General features: G+C 34.4%; 10 protein-coding genes and 1 non-coding gene across 11 annotated transcripts; 10 read left to right on the forward strand and 1 right to left on the reverse strand.

Moving 5' to 3' along the window:
• Window positions 1-10: 10 nt before the first annotated feature.
• On the forward strand, window positions 11-2,635 carry ARG56 (bifunctional acetylglutamate kinase/N-acetyl-gamma-glutamyl-phosphate reductase; the record flags this gene model as incomplete). Its single annotated transcript, XM_003670499.1, has 1 exon — window positions 11-2,635. The coding sequence occupies one exon, from the start codon at window positions 11-13 to the stop codon at window positions 2,633-2,635; it is 2,625 nt and encodes an 874-aa protein (XP_003670547.1).
• A 392-nt stretch (window positions 2,636-3,027) lies between these two features.
• On the forward strand, window positions 3,028-3,489 carry ARC15 (Arc15p; the record flags this gene model as incomplete). Its single annotated transcript, XM_003670500.1, has 1 exon — window positions 3,028-3,489. The coding sequence occupies one exon, from the start codon at window positions 3,028-3,030 to the stop codon at window positions 3,487-3,489; it is 462 nt and encodes a 153-aa protein (XP_003670548.1).
• A 1,765-nt stretch (window positions 3,490-5,254) lies between these two features.
• RNR1 (ribonucleotide-diphosphate reductase subunit RNR1) lies at window positions 5,255-8,002 on the forward strand (the record flags this gene model as incomplete). The annotated part of the gene is made up of 1 exon (XM_003670501.1): window positions 5,255-8,002. The coding sequence occupies one exon, from the start codon at window positions 5,255-5,257 to the stop codon at window positions 8,000-8,002; it is 2,748 nt and encodes a 915-aa protein (XP_003670549.1).
• Window positions 8,003-8,714: 712 nt separating this feature from the next.
• Window positions 8,715-11,120, forward strand: SEC6 (SNARE-binding exocyst subunit SEC6; the record flags this gene model as incomplete). The annotated part of the gene is made up of 1 exon (XM_003670502.1): window positions 8,715-11,120. One exon carries the CDS (start codon window positions 8,715-8,717, stop codon window positions 11,118-11,120), a length of 2,406 nt encoding a protein of 801 aa, XP_003670550.1.
• Window positions 11,121-11,292: 172 nt separating this feature from the next.
• Window positions 11,293-11,664, reverse strand: TDA2 (Tda2p; the record flags this gene model as incomplete). Its single annotated transcript, XM_003670503.1, has 1 exon — window positions 11,293-11,664. One exon carries the CDS (start codon window positions 11,662-11,664, stop codon window positions 11,293-11,295), a length of 372 nt encoding a protein of 123 aa, XP_003670551.1.
• Window positions 11,665-12,034: 370 nt separating this feature from the next.
• Window positions 12,035-12,430, forward strand: VTC1 (Vtc1p; the record flags this gene model as incomplete). The annotated part of the gene is made up of 1 exon (XM_003670504.1): window positions 12,035-12,430. One exon carries the CDS (start codon window positions 12,035-12,037, stop codon window positions 12,428-12,430), a length of 396 nt encoding a protein of 131 aa, XP_003670552.1.
• Window positions 12,431-14,145: 1,715 nt separating this feature from the next.
• Window positions 14,146-15,702, forward strand: ALD5 (aldehyde dehydrogenase (NAD(P)(+)) ALD5; the record flags this gene model as incomplete). The annotated part of the gene is made up of 1 exon (XM_003670505.1): window positions 14,146-15,702. One exon carries the CDS (start codon window positions 14,146-14,148, stop codon window positions 15,700-15,702), a length of 1,557 nt encoding a protein of 518 aa, XP_003670553.1.
• A 1,170-nt stretch (window positions 15,703-16,872) lies between these two features.
• On the forward strand, window positions 16,873-17,454 carry NDAI0E04940 (uncharacterized protein; the record flags this gene model as incomplete). Its single annotated transcript, XM_003670506.1, has 1 exon — window positions 16,873-17,454. One exon carries the CDS (start codon window positions 16,873-16,875, stop codon window positions 17,452-17,454), a length of 582 nt encoding a protein of 193 aa, XP_003670554.1.
• A 2,809-nt stretch (window positions 17,455-20,263) lies between these two features.
• Window positions 20,264-21,223, forward strand: NDAI0E04950 (uncharacterized protein; the record flags this gene model as incomplete). Its single annotated transcript, XM_003670507.1, has 1 exon — window positions 20,264-21,223. The coding sequence occupies one exon, from the start codon at window positions 20,264-20,266 to the stop codon at window positions 21,221-21,223; it is 960 nt and encodes a 319-aa protein (XP_003670555.1).
• A 1,324-nt stretch (window positions 21,224-22,547) lies between these two features.
• NDAI0Etrna20S lies at window positions 22,548-22,629 on the forward strand. Its single transcript has one exon. It is a non-coding gene; the product is annotated as a tRNA-Ser (tRNA).
• Window positions 22,630-22,839: 210 nt separating this feature from the next.
• PRP16 (DEAH-box RNA helicase PRP16) lies at window positions 22,840-26,244 on the forward strand (the record flags this gene model as incomplete). Its single annotated transcript, XM_003670508.1, has 1 exon — window positions 22,840-26,244. The coding sequence occupies one exon, from the start codon at window positions 22,840-22,842 to the stop codon at window positions 26,242-26,244; it is 3,405 nt and encodes a 1,134-aa protein (XP_003670556.1).
• Between the last annotated feature and the right edge of the window lie 537 nt (window positions 26,245-26,781).

Raw genomic sequence — 26,781 nt, forward strand, 5'->3', positions numbered from 1 at the left:
GTGTATCATTATGCCATCTCCTGGGTTATTGGTATCTTCCACTAAAAGAATTAACCCTTCAAGGTTACAATGTTTATCATCAATCATAGGCAAGGCTAGTTTATCCACCCAAGCAAGCTCTTCAGGACCATTATCAATCACATTAAACAGATCCAGCCCAACAAGAAGAAGAATAACATACTCAAAGAGATGTATTTCTACTAATGGAGTCGGTTCTGCAGGTACAAGATCCACTGTTATCCAACTATTAAATAACATTAGTACCAAAAGAGAAGTGGAACAATATTTGAAATATTTTACATCTGTCTCACAACAACAATTCGCTGTTATTAAAGTCGGTGGCGCTATCATATCAGACAACTTACAAGAATTAGCATCATGTCTTGCATTCCTTTACCATGTTGGTCTATATCCAATCGTACTTCATGGTACAGGCCCTCAAGTTAATGGAAGATTGGAAGCTCAAGGTATTGAACCTGATTACATTGACGGTATTAGAATCACTGATGAACATACTATGGCTGTCGTGAGAAAATGTTTCCTTGAACAAAATCTGAAATTGGTTACTGCCTTGGAAAAGTTAGGTGTTCGTGCAAGACCAATCACTTCTGGTGTCTTCACTGCTGAATATCTTGACAAGGATAAATATAAATTGGTGGGTGATATTACTGGTGTCACAAAGGACCCTATTGAAGCTTCTATTAAAGTAGGTGCCTTGCCAATTTTGACTTCCTTAGCGGAAACTCCATCGGGTCAAATGTTAAATGTTAATGCCGATGTTGCTGCTGGTGAATTAGCTAGAGTGTTTGAACCTCTGAAAATTGTTTACTTGAATGAGAAGGGTGGGATTATCAACGGTGAAACGAAGGAAAAAGTTTCAATGATTAATTTGGATGAAGAATATGATGATTTAATGAAACAAAGTTGGGTTAAATATGGTACCAAATTAAAGATTAAAGAAATCAAAGAATTATTGGATTACTTACCACGCTCTTCTTCCGTAGCTATCATTAACGTTCAAGATTTACAAAAGGAATTGTTTACTGATTCAGGTGCAGGTACTATGATCAGAAGAGGTTATAAGTTACTTAAAAGATCTTCATTAAGTGATTTCCCATCAACTGATTCATTAAGAGTAGTCTTGGAAAGAGATTCAGATATCGCTTCAGGTAAACAAACTGTGGCATCATATTTGAAGCAATTGGAAACTTGTAATTTTGTCTCTTACGCAGATGAACCAATGGAAGCATTTGCCGTCGTAAAGAAAACAAAGAATGGTTCGTCAAATGATAAAGTTGCTAAATTAGATAAATTTTTATGTTCTGATTCCGCTTGGTTGAACAACGTTACCGATAACGTTTTCAGTGCTATTAATCGCGATTTCCCTGCTTTACAATGGACTGTCCATGAAAATGATCCAAACATTGCTTGGCACTTTGATAAATCCGAAGGTTCTTATTTGAAAAATGGTAAAGTTTTATTCTGGTACGGTGTTGAAGACTTGAACACAGTTTCTGAATTAGTTGGTGACTTTGTTAAGGCTTCTTCTTTGAGTTCATCTTCTTCATCGTCTAGTGGTGCCTTCTCTTCAACTGGTAAACCTTCTTCAAGATCTTATTCCACTCGATCTACTCCAAAACCACAAGGTACTAATAAATCAGTTGGTCGTGTTGCCTTAATCGGTGCCAGAGGTTATACTGGTAGAAATTTAGTTGACTTAATCAATAACCATCCATATTTAGAAGTAGCTCATGTTTCATCTCGTGAATTAGCCGGTCAAAAATTACCAGGTTACACAAAATCTGAAATTATTTACGAAAACCTAACTACTGAAGACTTGATAAGATTGGAATCTAAAGGCGATGTTGATGTTTGGATTATGGCTTTACCAAACAATGTCTCTGAACCAATGGTTCAAGCTATTGCAAGTGTTAAAAACGGGAAATCTAAAATTGTTGACTTATCTGCTGATCATAGATTTGTTCCAGAAACTGAATGGGCTTACGGTTTACCCGAATTAAATGACAGAGAAAGAATTTCAAACTCTAGAATGATTGCTAATCCTGGTTGTTATGCTACTGGATCTCAAATGACGATTGCTCCAATGCTTGATCATATTGATGGATTACCAACTGTCTTTGGTGTTTCTGGATATTCAGGTGCTGGTGCTAAACCATCCCCAAAGAATGATCCAAAATTCTTAAGTGATAATTTGATCCCATATGCTTTAACAAACCATATTCATGAACGTGAAATCTCTTATAGAATGGGCCACGATGTTGCTTTCATTCCACATGTTGGCCAATGGTTCCAAGGTATTTCTTTAACTATTTCCATTCCAATTAAGAAAGGTTCTTTATCATCCAATGATGTAGCAAATATCTATAAGAAATTTTATGCAGATGAAAAACTTGTACATGTTATTGATGATATTCCATTAGTCAAAGATATTAAGGGTACTCACGGTGTTGTCATTGGTGGGTTTAAAGTCAATGATGCTCAGGACCGTGTTGTTGTTTGTGCTACAATTGATAACTTGTTGAAAGGTGCTGCCACTCAATGTCTACAAAATATCAATTTGATATTAGGATACGGTGAATATGAAGGGATTCCAAACGACAAGATAATCAACTAATGAACTAATATAATTTTTTCTTTGAATATATACAACAATTATACAACTCATAATATAATATAACGATAATAATAATAATAATAAACATAAATGTATAAAATATGCGTAGCTTAGTATATTATCAAGCTACAGTTGTGTTTTCCTCAAGTATATCTTATTCTTTATTTACCCGGTCTGTTCCTTGAAAAATTTGGAATTGTATATTTAAAACTACGTACGGACGTTTGAAAAATGAAAAATGAAAAATGAGAAATGAACATGTAATTAACAAAAGTTAAATCAAGTTCGAGACCCCTATTATCTTTTCTTCGAAGACATTAGCAGAAGAGATAGAACTTATCAGCCACAGAAGGTTACACTATTAATTGAAAAGTATCATAAATAGAAACAAGATGTCTGATTGGAGAAGAATTGATATCGATGCATTCGATCCTGAAAGTGGGAGATTAACAGCACAAGATCTAATACCACCCTACACAACAGTAGTCACATTAGCTGATTTACAACCTAAAATTTCCCAATTACGTTCGCTTTCCAGTAGTGGTGATGTGAACTCCGCAATTAATTTAGCTACAACTGATCCACCATATAGTGCAGATGAGAACACCAAAGCCGAGTATTTCCGTGCTGTTTTGGATACTTTAAAACAGGTCAGACAAGCTGATATTACGAATATTGTGAAGAGTTTGGATTCAAAACAACACGACGTATTAATAAAGTTTTTATACAAGGGAATGTCTATTCCAGAAGGCCAAAAACAAGGTGGTATTCTATTAACTTGGTTTGAAAAGTTGACTCAAATAGCGGGAGTTACTCCAGTGGTACATTATCTTTCTGATAGAAATACTGTTTAAACACACAACGAAAATTAATTATATACATCTCATGTAGTTGAAAAAAAACAACAACAATTAACAATCATTATATCTTTAACATCGCTGTAAAAAAAGAATCTTTAAGGATTGCATAATTTATCTCTGATTATTTTATTTTCTTTATTGTTTGTGATTTTTGGTTCATAAACTGATTGTAAAGCATAAACCATCTTCTTAGGTTTAAATTACTTCTGTGTTGCTACCTAGCAACATACTCGACTATCCGTAACCTACGATACGTTTTGAGTAGCAGCCGCCTCTCGGCGGTTAAGTATATAATTCCAAAACAAGAAACGCTTTAGTTTATTACGTTCGAGGTATTTTAATATAGTGGTCTTCTTTCCGATAGCATTGAAATTCTTATTCAAAGAATAGTGGTTTGGATCTTATGTCGTATACATAGCTATATGAGTTACTCCATAAATGTATATCATTATGACCGACTAACACTCAGAAGTTACGCCAACTCATATCGTGGTATCTACCGACATCAAATTTGTTTTCATCGATGTTAAGAAAAAGTAGGTATATAATGAGCATCATAACGCACATCAATGGTGTCTTGGAAAAACTCTTATGTCTATACGGTTCATAAAATGGGTCAGAAAAGTTTTATATGAGTTAGAATAATTGCCCAATTCTATATACTTTCGCCAAAGAATATTTACGGTTCCCAAGGATGCAACAAAAGAAAAACCCGAATTAATCAAAGAATGTTCCGTTCCCCTAAGCTAGTATCGTATCTTTCGTATCCCAATGGGTAAGTACAGCGATGTTCTTAATAAGAGTACATATACATAGGGAATTAAAAGATTCGTAAATTCTTACCCGTGACACAATCGAATATACACGGAGACGGAGGTGGACGGGAAATACATTGTAGCAAATAGGTAAATGGTTACTAAAATAGGTAGTACATAGTTGCCATGTTTACCATTTATTGTGTATTGATTTCTTCTTGCTGACCAATTTACCCCCCCCCCACGTTGGGTGGACAACAACCAACACTCACGCTGTGTTTGTTACCTTGGAGACCAGTTCCCAATATAGTTTCTATAACTGTTTCTAGGAACATTTCAAATCCAAATAAAAGGCTTGGTCGTCTTCGTAGTCTATAGAAACCATTGTAAGAATGGGGTAAAACTTTGCTTACGCGTTTCTTTACCCAAATGGGAAATGTCTACGCGTAAACAGACAAAAAAGAAAAGAAAAGTAGGGCAAAATGAGACGCGTAAACAAGTTTCAGAACCGTCTCTACTTAGAAACAGACGCGTAAAATATTTCAATTAGTAATAAAGATATGAAAAGAATGACGCGTATCGTACGCGTAAATGTAAATGGCAAATTTTTCCATTAAACTTTTACGTACATATCTGAGCAGAACAAGGGAAAGGTAGGTTGTTTCTTGGGATCAAAGAATATCTCCTTCGTAGATGTCTAGTAGAGAAAAGGTAAAGGAAATCATTTCACCAGGTGAAACAGAGGATTCAAGTAGTAGTGGTATAATAATAATATACCCTTTTTGTAAGTAGTCGATTTTCGCGTTTCGTTTGATTTGTATGCTGTTTGAAGAAGTTTTTAAAAGGTCAATATCTAAGTATATAAACCTATTGCATCAAGATCATTTAGAGGCTTTCCTTCATTAAATATTTTCATTTCTTCCCATTTACATTTTGTTATCTAAGAGAAGAACACCAGAGACTCAAACTTCACTCATAAATATCATAACACATTATATTTTACCATGTACGTTATAAAAAGAGATGGTCGTAAAGAACCAGTCAAATTCGATAAAATTACTGCACGTATCTCACGTTTATGTTATGGTCTAGATCCAGCTCGCATCGACGCTGTTAAAGTCACTCAACGTATTATTTCCGGTGTTTATGAAGGTGTCACTACTATTGAATTAGATAATTTGGCCGCTGAAACTTGTGCTTACATGACCACTGTCCATCCAGATTATGCCACTTTAGCCGCTAGATTAGCAATCTCTAATTTACATAAACAAACTACAAAACAATTCTCCACTGTCATTCAGAATTTACATGACTATATCAACCCTGCCACTGGTAAACATGCCCCAATGATTTCAGAGGACGTCTACAGTATCGTCATGGATAACAAAGATGAACTTAACTCATCCATCGTTTACGACAGAGATTTCCAATTCAACTATTTCGGTTTCAAAACTTTAGAACGTTCATACCTTCTAAGGATTAACGGTCAAGTCGCTGAACGTCCACAACACTTAATAATGAGAGTCGCTCTTGGTATTCACGGTAGAGATATTAAAGCTGCCTTAGAAACTTACAACTTAATGTCCCTAAGATATTTCATTCATGCCTCTCCAACTCTTTTCAACGCTGGTACTCCAAAACCTCAAATGTCCTCTTGTTTCTTAGTCGCCATGAAAGATGATTCCATTGAAGGTATCTACGACACTCTAAAGGAATGTGCTTTAATCTCAAAGACTGCAGGTGGTATCGGTTTACATATTCATAACATTCGTTCCACTGGTTCTTATATCGCTGGTACTAATGGTACTTCTAATGGTTTGATTCCTATGGTCCGTGTTTTCAACAACACTGCTCGTTATGTCGATCAAGGTGGTAATAAGAGACCCGGTGCATTTGCCTTATACTTGGAACCATGGCATGCGGATATATTTGATTTCATTGAAATTAGAAAGAATCATGGTAAGGAGGAAATTCGTGCAAGAGATTTATTCCCAGCTTTATGGATTCCAGATTTATTCATGAAACGTGTCGAACAAAATGGTCAATGGACTTTATTCTCTCCAAGTTCTGCTCCTGGTTTGTCTGATTGTTATGGTGAAGAATTCGAAGAATTATATACTCGTTACGAAAGAGAAGGACGTGGTAAGACTATTAAGGCTCAAAAATTATGGTATTCTATTCTTGAAGCTCAAACTGAAACTGGTACTCCATTCATCTTATACAAGGATGCTTGTAACGAAAAATCTAATCAAAAGAATTTGGGTGTTATTAAATCTTCAAATTTGTGTTGTGAAATCGTCGAATATTCTGCTCCAGATGAAACTGCTGTTTGTAATTTAGCTTCGGTCGCTTTACCTGCTTTTATTGAAACTTCTGAAGATGGTAAGACTTCCACTTATAACTTCAAGAAATTACATGAAATTTCTAAAGTTATTACTCGTAATTTGAACAGGGTTATTGACCGTAATTATTATCCAGTTCCAGAAGCTAGAAACTCTAATATGAGACATAGACCAATTGCTCTTGGTGTTCAAGGTTTAGCTGATACTTATATGCTTTTACGTATGCCTTTCGAATCTGATGAAGCAAAGATTCTAAACAAACAAATCTTCGAAACTATCTACCATGCTTCTTTAGAAGCTTCATGTGAATTAGCTCAAAAGGATGGCCCATATTTGAACTTCGAAGACTCTCCATCTGCTAAAGGTATCTTACAAATGGATATGTGGAATCAAAAACCATTCGGTATGTGGGATTGGGATACTTTAAGAAATGATATTAGAAAATACGGTTTAAGAAACTCCTTAACTATGGCTCCAATGCCAACTGCTTCTACTTCTCAAATTTTGGGTTACAATGAATGTTTCGAACCTGTTACCTCCAACATGTACTCTCGTCGTGTCTTATCTGGTGAATTCCAAGTCGTTAACCCATATTTGTTACGTGATTTGGTCGATTTAGGTATTTGGGATGATGGTATGAAACAACATATTATTACTGAAAATGGTTCTATTCAAAACTTACCAAATGTCCCAGATGAATTAAAGAAGCTATACAAAACCATTTGGGAAATTTCTCAAAAGACTATTATTGACATGGCTGCTGACCGTTCCATTTACATTGATCAATCTCATTCTATGAACTTGTTCTTACGTGCTCCAACAATGGGTAAATTAACAAGTATGCATTTCTATGGTTGGAAGAAGGGTTTGAAGACCGGTATGTACTACTTAAGAACTCAAGCTGCTTCTGCTGCTATTCAATTCACTATTGATCAAGCTATTGCTGATAAGGCCGCTAGTAATATTGCTGACGTAAGTAATTTGAACCGTCCATCATATATTCCAACTGATCCTACTTACACTCCATCTGATTTTGATCCAGAAACTGCTCCAGCTGTTGAATTTACTCCTGCTCCACGTACTGCTGACCCAGCTTTTGAACTTCCTACTGCTACAGTCACTGCTCCAGCTCCAGCTCCAGCTCCAGCAGCCCCTGTCGCTGCTCCAGTTGCATCTACTCCTTCAAGATCCAACTCTCCAACTCCATCTAACGATTCATCTCTAGCAAGCAGTGTCGGTTCTCTTTCAATTGGAGAAACACAACCAGTTGTAGCCATTCCAGAAAGTATACAGAAGAAAGACGTCGCTCCAATTGCAGATGATGAAGAAACTGAATTTGATATTTACAATTCAAAGGTTGTTGCATGTGCTATTGATAATCCAGAAGCTTGTGAAATGTGTTCTGGTTAAACAAACCGATTCACAATTTTTCTCCTCCATTAGCATTTTAAAATTTTGGTCATGATTTTTTTCTCTCTATCTTATTCAAATTCCTATTCATTTCTTTTATCTTACTTTCATTTTGGGTTTAAACGGTGTATTTTATTCTATTTCTATATTTTAACTGATACGTATACATATAATATTTCTATAATCAAACTAATAATCATAACAATAATTATATTACAAAAATACTTTCTTCTTCTACTCATAAGCATGTATATGGACCTGTCCAATCTTTAAGTTTCATGTATTCTATAATAGGTAGATTCTGATACTATAAAGCTTCTGAGAAAAGACCATCCAAATATCGGGAAGATCATGATCCCCCTACAAAACGCCCAGTAATATTGGATAGGATCCAACATATATCCGTAAATAGTTTATAACATTGGAATTGATGTATATCGATAGATTGCAAATTCTGTTCCTGTCGCTGATATTTCATACAGTGTTATTATTTCTTACCCGCACATACTAGTAAATATTTTATATGGATATTTCAATCAACAGTTAGAATTACAGGAAGATCTACTAAGTACGTAAATTTAAAGGTGAGGTTGACATAACTGGCGGATGCTAGAAACACGTTACCATTTGCTCATTTGTTCCTTAATAGAACCACGGTAAATTTATTGCTCAAAACATACGGCAGGAATACAAGTTGCAGGATTTGTTCATAATGTCGTCGATACCTAAAATTTCAGATTTAATCAAGACGGATTTATCATTAGAAAGAATCCGAGATATTAAGGAACAGTTCCTTAAACAGAAATCTACAATTGAGTATCAATTAAATAAAGAATCTGAAAAATATTATGGAAATGTTCAAGAAAGTCTAAATCTATTAAATACCTCTCAGAAATCTGTCAACGCAATCAAGGAACGATTGAATGATGTCGATAAATTAAGTAAAGAGAGTAAATCCTCAATTGATAGATATGATGTGATATTCGATGCCACTAAATTATATGATACTATTAATACTACCTCGGCAATTTATGATAAGATTATGAACTTCACTAATTTGGTTGATAAGATGGATCAAATGTTAGAGCAGGAATTATCAATGGATGCAATTGAATCGGGTTGCCCCTATCTTTTAGACATACACTATTCATTGACCATCGCGAGAGATTTCCAAGATCGAATGAATGTAATGGCTCAGGTTTCAACAGATGATGTACAAAGAATTGTTCAAAAAGTTTTTAATAAAGTTTCTGGATTAGTCACGAAATTTGATCAACTATTGGAATCTTTAATTTATGACCTCGTGGAAATTGTTAGATCAGGTCAAATTTCTTTAGCCATAAGATTATTTAAGATTATTGATTTAGAGGAAAGAGAAGATTTAAGAATTACAGCTATCAGAAATATTATTAAGAAAAAGGAAATTCAAGCTGAAAAATCCTCCATTAGGAAACTTCCGAATAACAAAAATGCAGCAAGGTTATTAGAAGATGAACATTCTATTGTGGAATATCCAACCCCCAATGGGCTTTATAATGAAATTCTTAGTGGAACCATCGCATCAAGAACATTACCGCGTGGTTATAGAAATTTTTTCTTCAATAAATTACAACAATCAATTGCAGATATGTTTATTGAAGTACGGAAAGAATATAAGGACGAAAAAACATTTGAAGTTCTTAATAATTTAGATTGGGTATTTAATGAACTATTAATGTTTAAAGAACATATTTCATTATATTGCTCTAAACATTGGAATATCTTTGATAAAGCTTACGAATATTATTATAATGAGATGCATATACTGGTAAATGAGTTAGTAGAGTCTGAACCTGAGACTATTATTATTTTAGACATTTTAGATTTTGATAAGAGTTTCCAACAAACCTTAATAAAAGATTTCGGTTTCAAGAAAAAAGATATCAAAAGTATTATTGGACCAGAACAAAAGGAAAAACTATTCAAAGATTACTTGAATTTGATTGTGGAGAAAATGACGGAATGGATCTCCAATTTAGAAAAAGCAGAATTTGTTGTTTTCCTAGAAAGAGCTACACCTCCTCATATAGACCCAGAGGGGTTATTATTTTTAGATGGTACAAAGACATGTTTCCAAATGTTTACTCAACAAGTAGAAGTGGCATCAGGTTCAGGCCAAGCTAAGATATTAGTTGGTGTTATTGAGAAATTTACCAATCTGTTATTAATTCGTCAAAAACACTGGATTGCAAATATTAATAGTGAAGTTAAACGATTACTAAGATATAATGAACTATATGATATTGATCCGCAAAATATTCCTGAAGAGGACCAATGTCCAGGTGGGTTATTAGAATATTTGATTGCAGTTTCCAATGACCAAATGAGAGCAGCAGATTATACTATGGCGCTGTCTACTAAATATGGTAATTTAGTCAGTAAAGTTTATGAGAAGGAAATTTCAATACATATGAATAGATCATTAGATGGGTTTGCAGAAGTGGTTAAATGTACATCCAATGGGTTGTTATCAATAATATTTGATGATTTAAAGGGTCCATATCATGAAATATTCAGTAAGAGTTGGTATACTGGTAGTCAAGTACAACAAATTTCAGATACATTGAATGAATACCTTGTTGATATTAAGGCACAGATGAGTCCCGTCGTATTTAGTGTTTTCATTGGTAATATTATCGATGAATCATTTTTACAATTTATCAACGCATTAAATGAACATCATTCATTTAAAAGTAAGAACAATAAATTCCTAGGATGTATGAAAAGAGATTTCGAAATATTTTTCGAATTATTTGCCAAATTTGTACCTGAAGAAAACAAACAAGAAATTATTGATGTTAGATTTAAAGTAATGGAATATTTCATTGATTTAAGTTGCGGACCACTGGATGAAATTATGGATACCTGGGCGAATTTATTAGTGGAGTATCCTGAGACTCCAATTGATTTCCTTACAGGTATATTGACATGTAGAAAAGACGTGGATTCTTCCGATAGAAAGCATATGCTAAAGGATGGTATAATAAATATCAATGACCCAGAGAGAGTTAAGAGATTAAATAACAAAGTTACTGAAATATCATTCATCAGTAGATTTGTTTTCAATTCATCGAAATGAGAAGTAATAAAATGACGGAGAGATGAAAGGAAGTATTTTGGGATTATAAGACAATTTCCGTTACTTGTACTATTGCATGCGTAAATAATTTTTTTGAATAGACTCTATATATGATATTTATAAAAAGTGTTAAAAGGATTCTTATACCTATGTAGTGGGATAAATGGAGAATTCATTTATATATCCACATTATTGTAAACATGTATTCTTTATCGAGCGTATCACTATGCTTACTATTAATTCTATATGTGAATTGGCCATCTTTTTGGGGATTCCAAATGGCACCAAACGAGGTGGAAATTGAATAATTATTCTGAGTGTTCTGATCTTTAGATGATTCTAAGCACGTCATTGAAACGACATATTTATAAGAGGATGAAAACTTATTCAAACGTTGTAGAATATTTCGAATCCATATATCCTTTAATGCGGACTCGTCATCTGCATTTACAATTGAGTCGTAACTTGACTCAATGAAGTCTATTAGTTTCTCTGAAGAAAAGGGGGCTTGTGATAGATCTACTTCTTCAACTTGCACATTCATTGCGATTTTTTTTTGTTAAGGTAATAAGGCAACAGCAATTCGTTAGAATGATTTAACCGTGATCTCCATATCGGAAGAATAGTACATCTATATATATTGTCCTGGTAAGAAGGTTGTTTATCTTTTTGTTTCTTTGTCACATATTCGGGACAGCACGTGTATCCTCAATATTATTAGATTAAAAACATAATCTTAAAGGAATATATATAGATAACTTTTACAAGGAATGCTGGTAGTTAATCATCGTCAAAAAAGGTAAAAGATTAAAAACTTTGGTTTCCTTAAGAATATCCAACCAACCCATACTCATAACTATAATTGCTTAAGATACTCTAATATAACAACAAACAAGAAGCATAGAAAAAAAAATATGTCGTCAGCTCCATTATTACAAAAGACTCCAGGGAAGAAAATTGCGTTACCAACAAGAGTGGAACCAAAAGTGTTCTTCGCTAATGAACGTACCTTCTTATCATGGTTGAATTTCACAGTCATGTTAGGTGGATTAGGTGTTGGACTATTAAACTTTGGTGACAAGATTGGGAAAATTAGTGCAGGGTTGTTTACATTTGTAGCCATGGGTACAATGATATATGCCTTAGTTACCTACCATTGGAGAGCTGCTGCCATTAGGAGGAGAGGTTCTGGTCCATATGATGATAGATTAGGTCCTACGTTATTATGTTTTTTCCTTTTACTTGCAGTGGTTATTAATTTTATTTTAAGATTGAAAGCTAATGATCATGTAAGTGTCCCAAGTCAGTAAATATATACATGAGAGTGATGGTTTTTAATTACTGCACGCATTGGGCTCAATGAATCGATAAGTAGTAGCAAAAAATGCTAAGACCTAACATTAGTGACTTTTGGTAGTAGTGGTAATCTTCTATATTTCTATATTCCTATATGTAATGTAACATCACATTATGAGAAAAATATATATACATATATATATATATAGGAGTAGGCCATTTATTTTCGCTTATTAAATGGGTGGAATCTAAATTTCACTAACTCCTGGAACATATTACAAGTAGTTTCAAGAGTTTCATATTTTAACATTACACATTCCAATTAAAATCAAACTATGAAAAAGAAATTTTTATACCAACTTCAGTTGGAGTGCGTACTGCATTTGCAATTACGTACTAAGTTATATTGGCAATGCCATTGAACTAATTCATTGAATGTGGAAATTCTTTTCTTCTCTACGTTACTATCCAAAAAGGACGTTTTCTGAAGACTAATATTAGGATGAAGTGCTTTTTATTTTTGCATCCAACATAAAAAAGGTTTACTCACCTGTACTGAATCCTGCTTATAGTTTTGAAAAAACATATCCAATAAAATGTGGCTCTACAAATTTGAACAAGGACTCTTCTCTTGGCGATGCATTTCTATATTTAATGACGAGCAGGTAAAATTGATAGTTTTTGAGAGGGTGAGTAACATTGAGAACCATTTCTATTGGACAATTTGAATATCTCCAAGATGCAACATGTCAAAATCTGAGCAAGTACTACGTACTGTGTTATTATGTTCAGAAGTCTCTCGTGTCAGACTGTTTTGTGACACAGTAAAATGTGACGCCAGATCCATATTAACTTTTCGTCCGCTTGGGACGTCGCTCAATAGTGTCCGAAAGAGGGCAAATTTGTATTTAGCGCTCAAGTAAACGGCATTAAAATGTGAAATATATACGTACATGGTTTTTACCCCAATTTTCATCACCAAAAACGACTGCGTACAAGTGACGGAAAACAAATATTCCTATAGCGTTGGCGGGGAAAGTACCCAAGCAGGGCAGATGTATGGCCACTTTTATTGCCACTTTCACCTGTTTCAAAATCTGAAAGTGCGTTGTTTTCCGATGTTTTCTGTGTGCTCATGGTTACCTGATTTCTCAAAGTGGCCACAAAGGTGGCCACACTTCTGTCCCACCTGGGTAAACTACCTTCTGGACAAATGTTCTCATCCAAAACAGATGGACGAATGTACCAGCCGTGGTGTCTCCCCTCCCTCCTACGGGAGTTTCGCTGCTCCACTCCTTCATTGACTCATTTTTGTTTTTTCTTCTTTTGTCCCCCCCCAACTATTCTTTTTCCTTTTTTTGGGTGAGGCCTTTTCTTATTTTCTTTCTTCGATGAGTTCTTGGCAAATCCTCGAGGAACATTGGTTACGTAAGTGGACTATTGATGAAAATTTCGATAGTTCACAATTTTCACATTAGGTAAAGGGGAGAAAGGGTTTTTATAGACTAAGAAACTTTTGTCCCTTCAATACTAGATGATCAGAAGCCTCACTGTTGTTCCTTAAATATTTGAATATAAAAAAAGAGGTTCTGGAAAGAACATAAGACTGGAAAAAATTGAGGATATCGTTAGGTCTTATTTTATACATATATATATAATTTCTTCTATCTTAAATACAGGAGGAAGTAATACTCTTTTTGTCCAGAAAGAATTACATACCCGAACAAGAATGCTATCCCGTGCGACATCTTACTCGGCATCTACCATCTCTAAAAGATTGGTCCGTCTGTATTCTCAATTACCATTAAAAGTTCCAATCACTTTACCAAATGGTATCAAATATGAACAACCAACAGGGCTATTCATCAACGGTGAATTTGTCAAATCTAAAGAAGGAAAGACAGTTGATGTCATTGATCCATCCACTGAAAAATTAATTACTCCAATTTATGAAGCATTCCAAGATGATGTGGACATTGCCGTTGCCGCTGCGAAAAAGGCATTCCATTCGAATTGGTCACAATTAGAACCTGAAGCCCGTGCCAAGAGCCTTTTCAAATTAGCTGATTTAATCGAAGAAAATTCAGAATTATTAGCATCCATCGAATCAATGGATAATGGGAAATCATTAACTTGTTCACGTGGTGATGTAGATTTGGTATCTAAATACTTACGTTCCTGTGCTGGTTGGGCTGATAAATTGAATGGAAACGTTATTAATACGGGGAAAGATCATTTCGCCTACACAACAAGAGAACCATTGGGTGTTTGTGGTCAAATAATTCCATGGAATTTCCCTCTCTTAATGTGGTCTTGGAAAATTGGTCCAGCTTTGGCAACGGGGAATACTGTCGTATTAAAACCTGCTGAAAATACTCCATTATCTGCTTTGTTTGCATCTCAATTATGTAAAGAGGCTGGGATTCCAAACGGTGTCGTTAATATTATCCCAGGTTCAGGGAGAATAGTGGGTGAAAGTCTTTGTAAACATCCTGATATTAAAAAAATTGCATTCACTGGTTCCACTCGTACTGGTAGTCATATCATGAAAACTGCTGCTGATACCATCAAAAAGGTTACTTTAGAATTAGGTGGGAAATCGCCAAATATTGTTTTTGCTGATGCTGACCTAGATAAGGCAGTGAAAGATATTGCTTTCGGTATCTTTTATAACTCAGGTGAAGTTTGTTGTGCCGGTTCAAGAGTTTACGTTCAAGATTCTGTCTATGAAGAAGTTTTACAAAAATTTAAAGCATATACTGAAACTTTGAAAGTGGGTAACCCATTTGATGAATCAAATTTCCAAGGTGCACAAACTTCAAAGCAACAATTGTCGAAGATTTTAGATTATGTTAAAATCGGTACTAAAGAAGGTGCTCGTGTCATCACTGGTGGTGAAAGATGTGGTAAGAACGGTTATTTCGTTAAACCAACTATTTTCGCTGACGTAAAGGAAGACATGAAAATTGTTAAAGAAGAAATTTTCGGCCCAATTGTTACCGTTTCTAAATTCTCGACTGTTGATGAAGTAGTATCAATGGCAAATGATTCTCAATATGGCTTAGCTGCTGGTATTCACACTAAGGATGTAAACAAGGCCATTGATGTATCAAATAGATTAAATGCTGGTACTATTTGGATTAATACTTATAACGCATTTCATCAAAACGTTCCATTCGGTGGTTTTGGTCAATCTGGTATTGGTCGTGAAATGGGTGCTGCTGCATTAGATAATTATACCCAAGTTAAATCAGTCAGGATGGCAATTACAAAACCAAAATATTAATCAAAAATAAAAAAAGCATTTCATTTCAGGCACTAACAAAATATTATAATCATTAAGAAAAATCCACTCATAGTTTCCCTTTAATGGATACACATAAACACTCATATCCTGGATATTTACGAAGTAGAGTCAGGAACTTTTAACAAAAACGTAATATATCATTTGTGAACAATGTATTTACATTCTTATCTATCTCTATAAACCTTTATAAACAGAACTAACAAACCATATTAATACTACCGTTTAACGGCGTAAATAATATTGGACGCATCAACTACAAATCTCTTCTAAGAACTACGTACTAATGAAAACTTCGCAACCGAACCTACCTCGGAGTACATAAGCAATTTTAGAATCTTTAGATTTTCACCTTATTATCCTCTCTGCTTATTATATATGTGTGTGAATCTAGATAGGTTGCAGCAACCCATCTTCAATTCAACCGCGGTGTGGGACTTTTAAATGGATAAAGTAATAAGCTGTGAGGAGTAGAAAGACTTTTCTTTAATACGTAACTACGTAACGATAAATACATAGAGTGGATCAACGTATACATTATTAATTACTCGTGAAGTGATTAATAAATACGACCACAGTGATACTGAAAGTCACACTGATAACTCTCAGGTAGACAAACAGAGAGGCTTGGGGCTCTAGTGAAACATCAGCACAATATAGATAAGTCACCTATTATATTATATACTAGAACGTACTAATAGAAAACCCTCAACTGTGAATAAGGAGTAAATTACATCTAACATTTGGTTGCCGCGCATTTTCGATTAAATCATACATGAGAAGCAATATACTTTGGAGTTTATTGAATTGGAAAACGAATATGTCTACTACAAGTGCTAACAATAACTTAGCTGAATCGCAAGTCCCTGCAACTGTACCTGATCCTACGGATGCTGGTCAAGTGTTTGCTACTCACGATTCTGATGTCGAAATACCATTGGATGAAAGGATAGTGGATGCAGAAACCATACCTTCTGTGGAACCGAATCTACGTCCTGTTACAGAACCAGTGAAAGCTGATGTTAAGGTAAAATTATCATTAGTTGAAGAGAACATTCATTCTAATATGCCAGATCATATCAAAAAGTTGAACCTGACAGTTAGGTTTTTGCTGTAGAATTGGATACTCTCAAACACATTGTTGATTCCAACATGTCGGATGAGAATAAACAAGACAACATCAACCTATTACTTGTCAATGCCGTCTCCGGTGGCATTAAACCAAAAGCCGCTCAAAAGTCAATGACCTATGAGAAGCTAACTTTGAGAGCTTTAGAGTCTTGCGTTAAATTTAGTGGAGGTTTATCTGATACTATTGACGTCAATACCTGGGCTGAGAAGATAGCTTGGACACTTAAGAACTCAGCAGCAAAAGGATTTGATGCAGCTTCTCTTGTGGAAAGTCGTCTCTCATCCCCAGCGGAAAACTGGTTCATCGAGACGATCAAAGATTTGGGTGATACCATTGAAAGTGAACGTCCACAATTTTTCTTAAATTTAGTTATTGAGAAATTCAAAGACTTAAATTTAAAGACAAAACGTTTGTCAAAATTAATGAATTTGAGAATCACCTCTGGTGAATCAGGTCATATATTTGAAAGGACAAGTTTGGAGTTACCGGAAGAATATATTTCCAGACAGTGTCTTTTAGAAATTTTTGTGTCAAAGGTTCCATCATTTATTAGGGATCATCTGTTGACCAATCCACCTTCAGGTTTTGGACTCAGCTTCTAAATGGGCTGTTATGAAATTCGAGGAGAAGAAGAGCAAGACTTCTGATAAGGTTGAAAGTTCTACTAAGAAACGGAGATTACAGTCGAGGAGCTCTTATAATGTCACTTGTGGATTCTGCCACAAATCTGGTCACGAACAACAACAGTGTTCGACCAAGAACCCTAACTTGAGGCCAGCTTCAAGAAAACCAGATCCACTTCACATAACCAATAAGATTTAGAGTCATTTGCTCTAAACTTTAATTCAATCTATTGTTTAAGTTTGGAAGACACTGTTATATCTAAGTGATTCAGCTCTTAACCTAACTAAAGAAGGACAATCCAAGAAGGATGACTGCAAGGAAAGTGACGATGAAGAAACAGCTAGGGAACGTAAGAAAGATAATGTGAAGAATTGGGCAAAATCCTTCGGTAGTGTAACTATGTCCGAATTCCCTTTCGATACATGGAAAAATGAGTTGAGCAGTGCAGCAGGTATTAAACCTTGGATTGGTGAAGACGCTAGCAGTCTAGTTCGTTTATCCTTAACAGAATCTGCGTATGAGTTCTTCACGTGGTCTTGCCAAATCAGGGAGAAGGAACATCACTGGGACCTTTCCAAGCAGAATCTAGAGTATTTTGTTCAGATATTAGAGGAAAAATACGTGGATGCCAATGCTTTAGATGTTCAATTACAAGATTTCTTGTTTTTGAGACCTAAGTCATCGAAGGCTACTGAACAGCTAGAAATGCTGCTTCGTAACTTGATCCCCACATCCTAACTTCGCCAACATTAAACTCCGAGCACTACTCTCTTTGAAGAAGCCTAGAATCAAGTTGGAGAAACATTTCTAGTTGTTCCGTAGCCTTCGGTGACTTGGAAATTCTGATTTCTAACTGAGTTGGTCCAATGCAGCTTCTTCCATCTTTTCGTCTTTCTTAAAAATTGTCACCTCCTGGAGGAGTTTTGATAGGATTTCACTTGTGGCTAAATTATACCTTTACGCATGGCACACCGTTATAGCCTAACCATAACGGTATGCTATATCTCTTGCAAATGTTTTACAAGTGCAACGATCTACTTATTAGTTTGTATTCTTATTGTGAACTCGATAGTTGAAGATTTAAACGTTTGGATGTAAGAAGTGAATAGCCAAAGATGACAGCATGAATGTTGATGAAATTGTCAACGATTTTTCAGCTAAAATCCCTTTTTACAGTGCCACGACAGTGTTTACACCAATTACCGGGGTGGGACCACAGTGAGCGACACACAAATTATATTAAATTAAAACAAATATAAAAATAAATAGGAACATAATATTCAGAGAATACTTTGTGACATGTCCTTACCATACACTGAATTAATAACGGCAAGTATCTGGGACTTGACTTCGCATAATTTATTGTCATATTATAAGCTGAGAAAGCAACAACAGTCCCTCATTAACTAAGTGACGCAAATAGTGAAGAACACGTAAACTATATAAGATCGAACAATTAACATCTGTTCATGAGTTAACTTTATGGATTGGTCCTATCTGCACTAAAAATAAGCTAACCAACGATGTGTTGATATAAGTAAAAACTTACACTCTCGATTAGTTGAAAGAATGTTTAATTATGAAGGACTCATAAAAGTATAGGTATATAATCCACTTGAACAAATCTTCATCTCTTCCATCATTATGAGACTGAGTTACTTGCTCTAAATTCCTCCTAGGGTTATAGGCTAAAAGGTGAGATACTATGATCCGAATACCAGTTGTATCTAGATCAATTGCAACAGTAATCATAATAAAGAATCTTATTGATCTATGCGACACGCTAACTTGACGATCTTTTCAAGAACTACTAATGTTAACTCAGCAACCGAAGCTACTACAGAGAGCGTTACCAATTTAGAATTTTTAGACAGTTACTTCAATACCTTCTATGCTTATTATATAAAATAAATAGTAGAAATTAAACTTTCATATTATACCTGAACGTATTAATGGATAACCCTGAATTATCAATAAGAAGTACTTTGCATAATATTTTATTATAAATTAATATTATTCGATATTCATTAACATATTACTATAGTGGTTACCCAGTTCCAAGGAAATATAAGAGATTTACAACTTGATAATAAGATATCGTAGTGATTTGGATCCTTTGGGGATATAGTTAGTGAGACAAGAAACGTGCACTCAAGAGGCCGTGTTTCATTATGCAACCCCCATGAACCATTACCAAAAATCCCTGACATATTCCATTATTCGAAGTTCGTGGAAAGAAACGTCTGGAACCTTGATTGATGTATAAAGTACAGTCAATATTACATGTAACCTACTTCATACAACGGTTTTTATTAGCATTATACGCACTGTGTTTTTGTGACGCCTTGCAAAGGGAATCCCGAGATAGAAAATCTAGAAGAAATACTTAAAAAAACAAAATATCTGCTGATCATATTTATTGACTGTCGGTATTTACATCCCAGGAAAGCTTTAAGTAGTGGAATTGGGTTTTTCTTTCTAATAAAACTCTTCAACCAAGTATTATTCTTTTTGACGTTATCTCGTAAATTCGATAAGTTAGGTTAAGTAAATGTGACTAAAATGATCCTAAATTTTTATAAAAATGGTCAAACAATTTATAGAAACTATTGTACGTTTCCTCATCCATTGAAAAGTTTTTTTATAAAATCCTTTCTTGGTATTTTCCTTCTCATATTTTTTTTGGTAAGTTCCTTCTTTTTCTTATGAAAACGACTAGTATAAAATATTTCCCCCAAAACTACTTCTTACATACAATAATCGAAGAAGAAAAAACAAAGAAAAAAAATGCTATTTCAATTTTTATTCATAGTAAACTTTTTCTCCGTTTGTTTGGCAGGTATCTTACCAAATAATAATGTAGAAAAAGATGTTACTTCATCGTTATCTGTCGGTCATTTCAATTTCTCCACTGTTGAAAAATTCTGGGGAAGAATTGACATGTCTAATGTCCAAAATACAAAGGAAGGCCATTTCATGAAAATACTGCTCTCAATTAACAGTAACATAAAGGCTGGTGCAGTAGGAGATTCTATTTCTGCTATACAAAATAATTTTGAACGTTTGTTGGTCCTTCCATCCCTAATCGCGGAGAAGGATAGCTTAGTTTTTAACCAATTGAATGGGTCTGATATACTTTCAATTAAGGGTGAATTGGATGATATTGTAGCATTAGGAGAACAATACCAAGGTTTGATTGATAAACTTTCTTGGAAAAATAAGTTATTCATTAATAAGGCCTTTAAGAATGCCATTTTATCATATATTCAGTTCCATGCATGGAAAATAAATATGCTAAATAAATATGTCTTAGGTAGCGCTGGTACTAATTCATATTCTAATATAATCCTCCATGAGGGTGAAACCTTATTGAAGTCTGTGAAATATTCATTGCTTGCTGCCATTGAAACAATAGAAGTTGTCTCTGGAAATTCAGTGGTGGCTATGGTTGACATGGCAAAAAATCATTTTAGGGCGTTTAACAACGAGACAGTCTTAATAGGTGCTATTAAGGAACATATTAAGGGGAGAGTTAACAAGGTAAGCTCCAGTGACAAGGAACGAGAAAAAGATATGTCTTTCTTACTTGAACACATCTCAACGATTGCAAAATCTATCGCGTTTATGTTGCTCTGTTTCGGATTTGGTATTTATCCTTGTGTGGTTTTCTTCGTCATTTTCATTCCAATTGCCATTATCATTTGGTCCCTAATTCTCTGGCGATATATTAAAGGGAGAGGACTCTAAATATGGCAGGGCGGTCCATACAAGAAACGGCCAAGTAGATAGAGTAGATAGACTCAATAATATAAAACAACTAGCAGCAAGCCATAAAAGCGATAGTTCTCACACATATATATCAAATATCATTTCATACTGACTTGTTCATTACTCATACAAATATGAACATAAATGTCTTTCTCTGTGTAAGAATGTACATACATATCATGTTAAGCAACCATTATCTAATAACATTAAGTATAAAGGTTTGTGCTCAGCGCTTAATACAATAGCTTCCCCGAAATGGCAATACGTAAACATTTGAGAAGTTGTTACGAAATTGAACACTGAACAATGGAGAAAAAAACTCTCTCTTATCCTTTGAACTTCCGGAAGAGGGAGTAAGATAGCACTCAACTACTAGATTGTGATCCATATGTGTATTCCTTGGTTGAGAAATCAAAATCACAAATTTACAATGTCAGCAACAGGCAACTCTTTTCTGAGCAGACACGTTCATAATCTATCATCACAAAACCAAATCCATGGTGACGATGAAACAGATAGATTAAGTATAGTATATACTAGGACATAATAATCATGCGAAGTCGATCTAGTTGCTCGGAACCTGACGATCTTCTGGGATGATTGGTCTTTTGTTGGCAACAGTATAAAATGTATAAAAATGTATATAGTCACTTTTTTGTTCTTGGTGGAAACTTTTTCCACCATATGGTGTTTATGAAGCATACTACATCTTTCAATGCTCACTTCCCTGTAACTTCTTTGGTAAGCAGTACATAGTAACCTGTAAGGATTGGAGCAGACTTCATATCTAAAACTTGGACAGTCCAATGTTAACAGCACCATTGCTAGAAGCGGTGTTCCAACAGTTGCAAAAACGTGATACTGCCTCGGAGAACAATTCTAAATAAAACTTATTACTTAACCTGTATAACATTTAAATTAGATTCCTTACATGAAATTACTTGTCAATCTAAAGGGCTTCATTCAGCAAATCTAATTACTCGTATTATCTTTCCATGGGTTGTTTCACCCTTAAGTTATCGATACTGTAATCAGTACAAAGGGATCTTGTTCAACAATAATTGTTGCACATCAAATATCGTTGTATGAAAATAACACGTCATATATTTCATGTACTTTAAATAATTTTTTACGTAACTTCTATGTAAGGAAAGCAAGGGTCTTTTACGTTTATTTTGTACTATTAAGTTATAACTACCTACTATTGATACATTGTGAATTGTAATGTCCAGTCAAACAATATATCTATTTAAATTTCTTCTTTGAAGGTAGACTACTCCAAAACTTGTTTTTTAAAAATGAAGGCAACTTGGCCGAGTGGTTAAGGCGAAAGATTAGAAATCTTTTGGGCTTTGCCCGCGCAGGTTCGAGTCCTGCAGTTGTCGTTATTTTTATTTTTTGAAGTTTTTCCCTAATGTAACTACATAGGGAAGTGATTTAGATATTGAAAGTTCATTAGATCTAAAATGAAGTCTAATTCCAAGACAGAACTTCAAAGCAAATGGACCAGTTTCTGCTACCGAAGGCTTCTGTCTATTGCATCGTAGAAAGATAGAAACATAATTATCTTTGCGCTGAGCGGATTTTACCTTAGAATGTCGAAGAATGAAGAAAATTTGATATCGTTGATTCAAGAACGCACTAGTCTTAATGTTACAACCAATTTCTTAATAATTTTAAAGAAATTAGCTATTAGGAATAAGGGAAATGTTGATAACTTTAAGAAAAGTTGCTTAGCATTAGGTAAATTTAACACCAGAGATGAGTTTTTGGAGAAATTATTTGATAGATTGACAAATAGCGAAGAAATACCACGCAAGGAAGCCGTTACTGTTGAGCATCATGAGAAAAAACCGCATCCACCTTCTAGTAATAAACTTGAAGGATATCTCAAATCAACTGAACCATCTTTACCACAAAAGAGAACGAAATTCAAAGTATCATTAAATTTTGACGACAGTGGAAGCGAAGATGAAGGCGATGACGAAAACCTAGATACACTTATACCGTCTTTCAAACCAGCTAATGAACTTATATCACATCATTCTACTGATACCCCTTTATTTAAGAGAAAACTAAATAAAGATACGGCATCTAAATTAAAGGAATACTCTCCAGCTAACGTCAAAAAATTGGAACCTAAGCTATTACTCTCGAAAAGCGACACTTCAGGAAACAGGTTGGTTAACCCATCTGCAAGGCTATCGAATAACGCCTCAAGCTTACCGCATAATAAGAGGTCTGAAAAAGAATATATAAACCTAAATGATGACGCAAATGGAATAGAAGATGAGAAAAAGAAAATTCTTAACTCTGAGATTACAACGGATGACGTGGAATGGTATAATTATGATGATTCTGGGGCCCCAACATCTGAAGAAGTAGAATTAATACATGAACTTAATTTCAGCAAAAAGACATCAGATAACTTCGCATCACGAACATCAAATCAAGATACTTTACATTCAGAAATTCAATTATATTCATTATCAATTGAGCAAAGGAAAAATTGGTTACCATTTTTTTTAAAGAATTATAGTAATATACATAATATCTCTAATTCGATGATATTGGGTTCATTTACAGAAGATCCTACTCACATCGATGGGTTAATTAATCCCTTTAGGAATCCAGGAAGTAAATTCTCTCAAAATGCAAGATTACCAAGTAAACTGGTCAGATTAAGAAGATTACAAAATGATCAGACTGAAAAATCAAAACAAGATTCAAACATCGTAGGGACGCAGCTGGGTGAAGTTCTTGGTATAAAGCAAAGTAATTCTGATGATCTAAAAGAAAGTACATCGGAGAAGAATAATACACGACAAACAGTCGAAGAGATCAAAGAGGACGTTAAAGCTACTAGAAGATCTTTACCTATTTATAAAACAAGATCAGATTTATTAAGAACTATTAGGGAAAATCAAGTCATTGTTATAATTGGTGAAACTGGGTCTGGTAAAACTACACAATTGGCTCAATATATATATGAAGATGGATTTTGTAATAATGGGAAAATGATTGGATGCACTCAACCACGTAGAGTGGCAGCAATGTCCGTAGCCAAGAGAGTGGCAACGGAAATGGATGTTAAACTAGGTGAAGAAGTGGGGTATTCTATAAGATTCGAAGATCAAACTTCGTCGGGTACTAAGATAAAGTTTATGACAGACGGTATATTATTACGTGAGACTTTACTCGATAACTCACTAGATAAATACAGCTGTATTATCATCGATGAAGCTCACGAACGATCATTAAATACAGATGTGCTGCTAGGTTTATTTAAAACGTTATTGACTGAGAGAAGAGATCTAAAGCTTATTATTACTTCTGCTACGATGAATGCCCAAAAGTTTTCTAATTTTTTCGGTAATGCTCCACAATTTACAATTCCTGGAAGGACATTTCCTGTTAAAGTGATATATTCCAAATATCCTGTGGATGATTATGTTGATGCGGCGGTAACTGAAGCTGTTAGAATCCATCTATCTACACCCATTACTAGTGGTGATATCTTAATATTCATGACTGGTCAAGAAGATATAGAGACCGCAGCTGATTCAGTAAAAGAAAAATTACTTAATGTTTATATGAAAAAATACGGTATTTCCACGTTCGATGAAATTAATGACATTGAGATTTTACAAATTTACTCTGCCTTACCAGCAAATATTCAAAATAAAATCTTTCAAAAATATCTAAATGAAAATAAAAGAAAAATTGTTATTGCAACTAATATCGCTGAAACATCATTAACTATTGATGGTATTCGTTATGTTATTGATTGTGGATATTCTAAATTAAAAGTTTATAACCCAAAGATTGGTCTAGATAGTTTGACCATTACACCAATTGCATTAACAAATGCTATTCAAAGATCAGGGAGAGCAGGCCGTACAGGTCCTGGTGTTGCATATAGATTGTATACAGAAGAGACTAGCGAAGATGATATGTATCCACAAGCAATTCCAGAAATTCAAAGAACAAATCTTTCTAATACGGTTCTTCTATTAAAGTCATTAGATGTGGATGACGTTTTAAAATTTCCATTTCTTGATCCGCCACCTTTACAAACTTTATTAACATCATTATACGAACTTTGGTTTAATGAAGCAATTGATAATAAAGGTGTGCTAACTCCATTAGGCAGACAAATTGCTAAATTCCCATTACAACCTTCACTTTCCAAAATACTACTAATATCATCCCAAAATGGTTGTAGTGAAGAAATGGTGACGATAGTATCGCTACTTTCTGTTCCTCAAGTATTTTATAGGCCGAAAGAACGTCAAGAGGAATCTGATATGGCAAGGAAAAGATTTTTCATTTCTGAATCAGACCATTTGACACTTTTAAATGTATATTCACAGTGGAAAAGCAATAATTATTCCAGTCAATGGTGCCAAAAACATTTCTTACAATATAAGTCATTAGTTAGAGCTGCTGATATTAGAAGCCAGTTGTTAACTGTAATGGAACGACAAGGAATTGAAGTTGTCTCATCAGGTTCGGATTGGAACATAATAAGAAAATGTATTTGCTATGGATTTTCACAGCAAGCCGCCAAAATTTCTGGACTTGGGAAATATGTTCATCTACGGACAGGAATGGATGTTCATTTACATCCTACAAGTGCATTGTATGGGTTAGGTGATCTTCCCTCTTATGTCGTTTATCATGAGCTTTTAATGACCACTAAGGAATATATATGTTGTGTTACATCAGTAGATCCATTTTGGCTTATGGATTCTGGATTCCTTCTCTACGATATTAGAAGAAGTAAAGAAATTAAGGAGGATAAAAATGGCATGTTTGGAGGTTACTCAAATGAAGATGAAGAAACTGAAATAAAAGATGATCTCGATTTCAAAGTTGAAAATTGTTTAAATAAAAGGAATCTTTTTCTCAAAAATTTGGAATCCTTCAATAAAAATGCAAAGGTAGAGGATACTGCTATGGATAATAAATTAAATAAGACAAAAAAACAAAGAGTGTAGTGGTTGGTTTTAAGAAGAGACGGCCTTTATGATGAAGTAGCTTTAAGGAATGCATTATTTAGAGAGACGCGTAAACACGTTTGTTATGCATAAATATTATTCATGAATTCTATATAAACAATTTTTAGATATACTAAAATTAAACAATATACAGAGGTTTGTAATGAATAGGGAGACAATGGGCAAGTCGAGTCGGATAGTAAGACTGCTGACCATAACATCATTCGCTAAATATATATCAAAGTCCTTATGATTCTTCTGCTATTTACAAGAAATCAAAACGAGCTAACATTCACAGTTCAACATAAGTATAGTTAAGTAACATAAATCCTTCATATAATGTCTAACATATCACAGGTTTTTTATAACCACGAAAAACTCAGTCCTACTTATATACCCTGAATATCCTTACTTAGGATCTAATAGAATGTTCATTCCCCTGGAGAGTGGTATGGCTTAGCTAACAGATTATAGAAGGGTAGAATCAGCACATATACACTTAGGCAAGATTTGAAGGCTCTATTGAATCTTGTTACC

This window comes from Naumovozyma dairenensis, chromosome 5 (genome assembly GCF_000227115.2).
Source record: "Naumovozyma dairenensis CBS 421 chromosome 5, complete genome".
NCBI lineage: Eukaryota > Fungi > Ascomycota > Saccharomycetes > Saccharomycetales > Saccharomycetaceae > Naumovozyma > Naumovozyma dairenensis.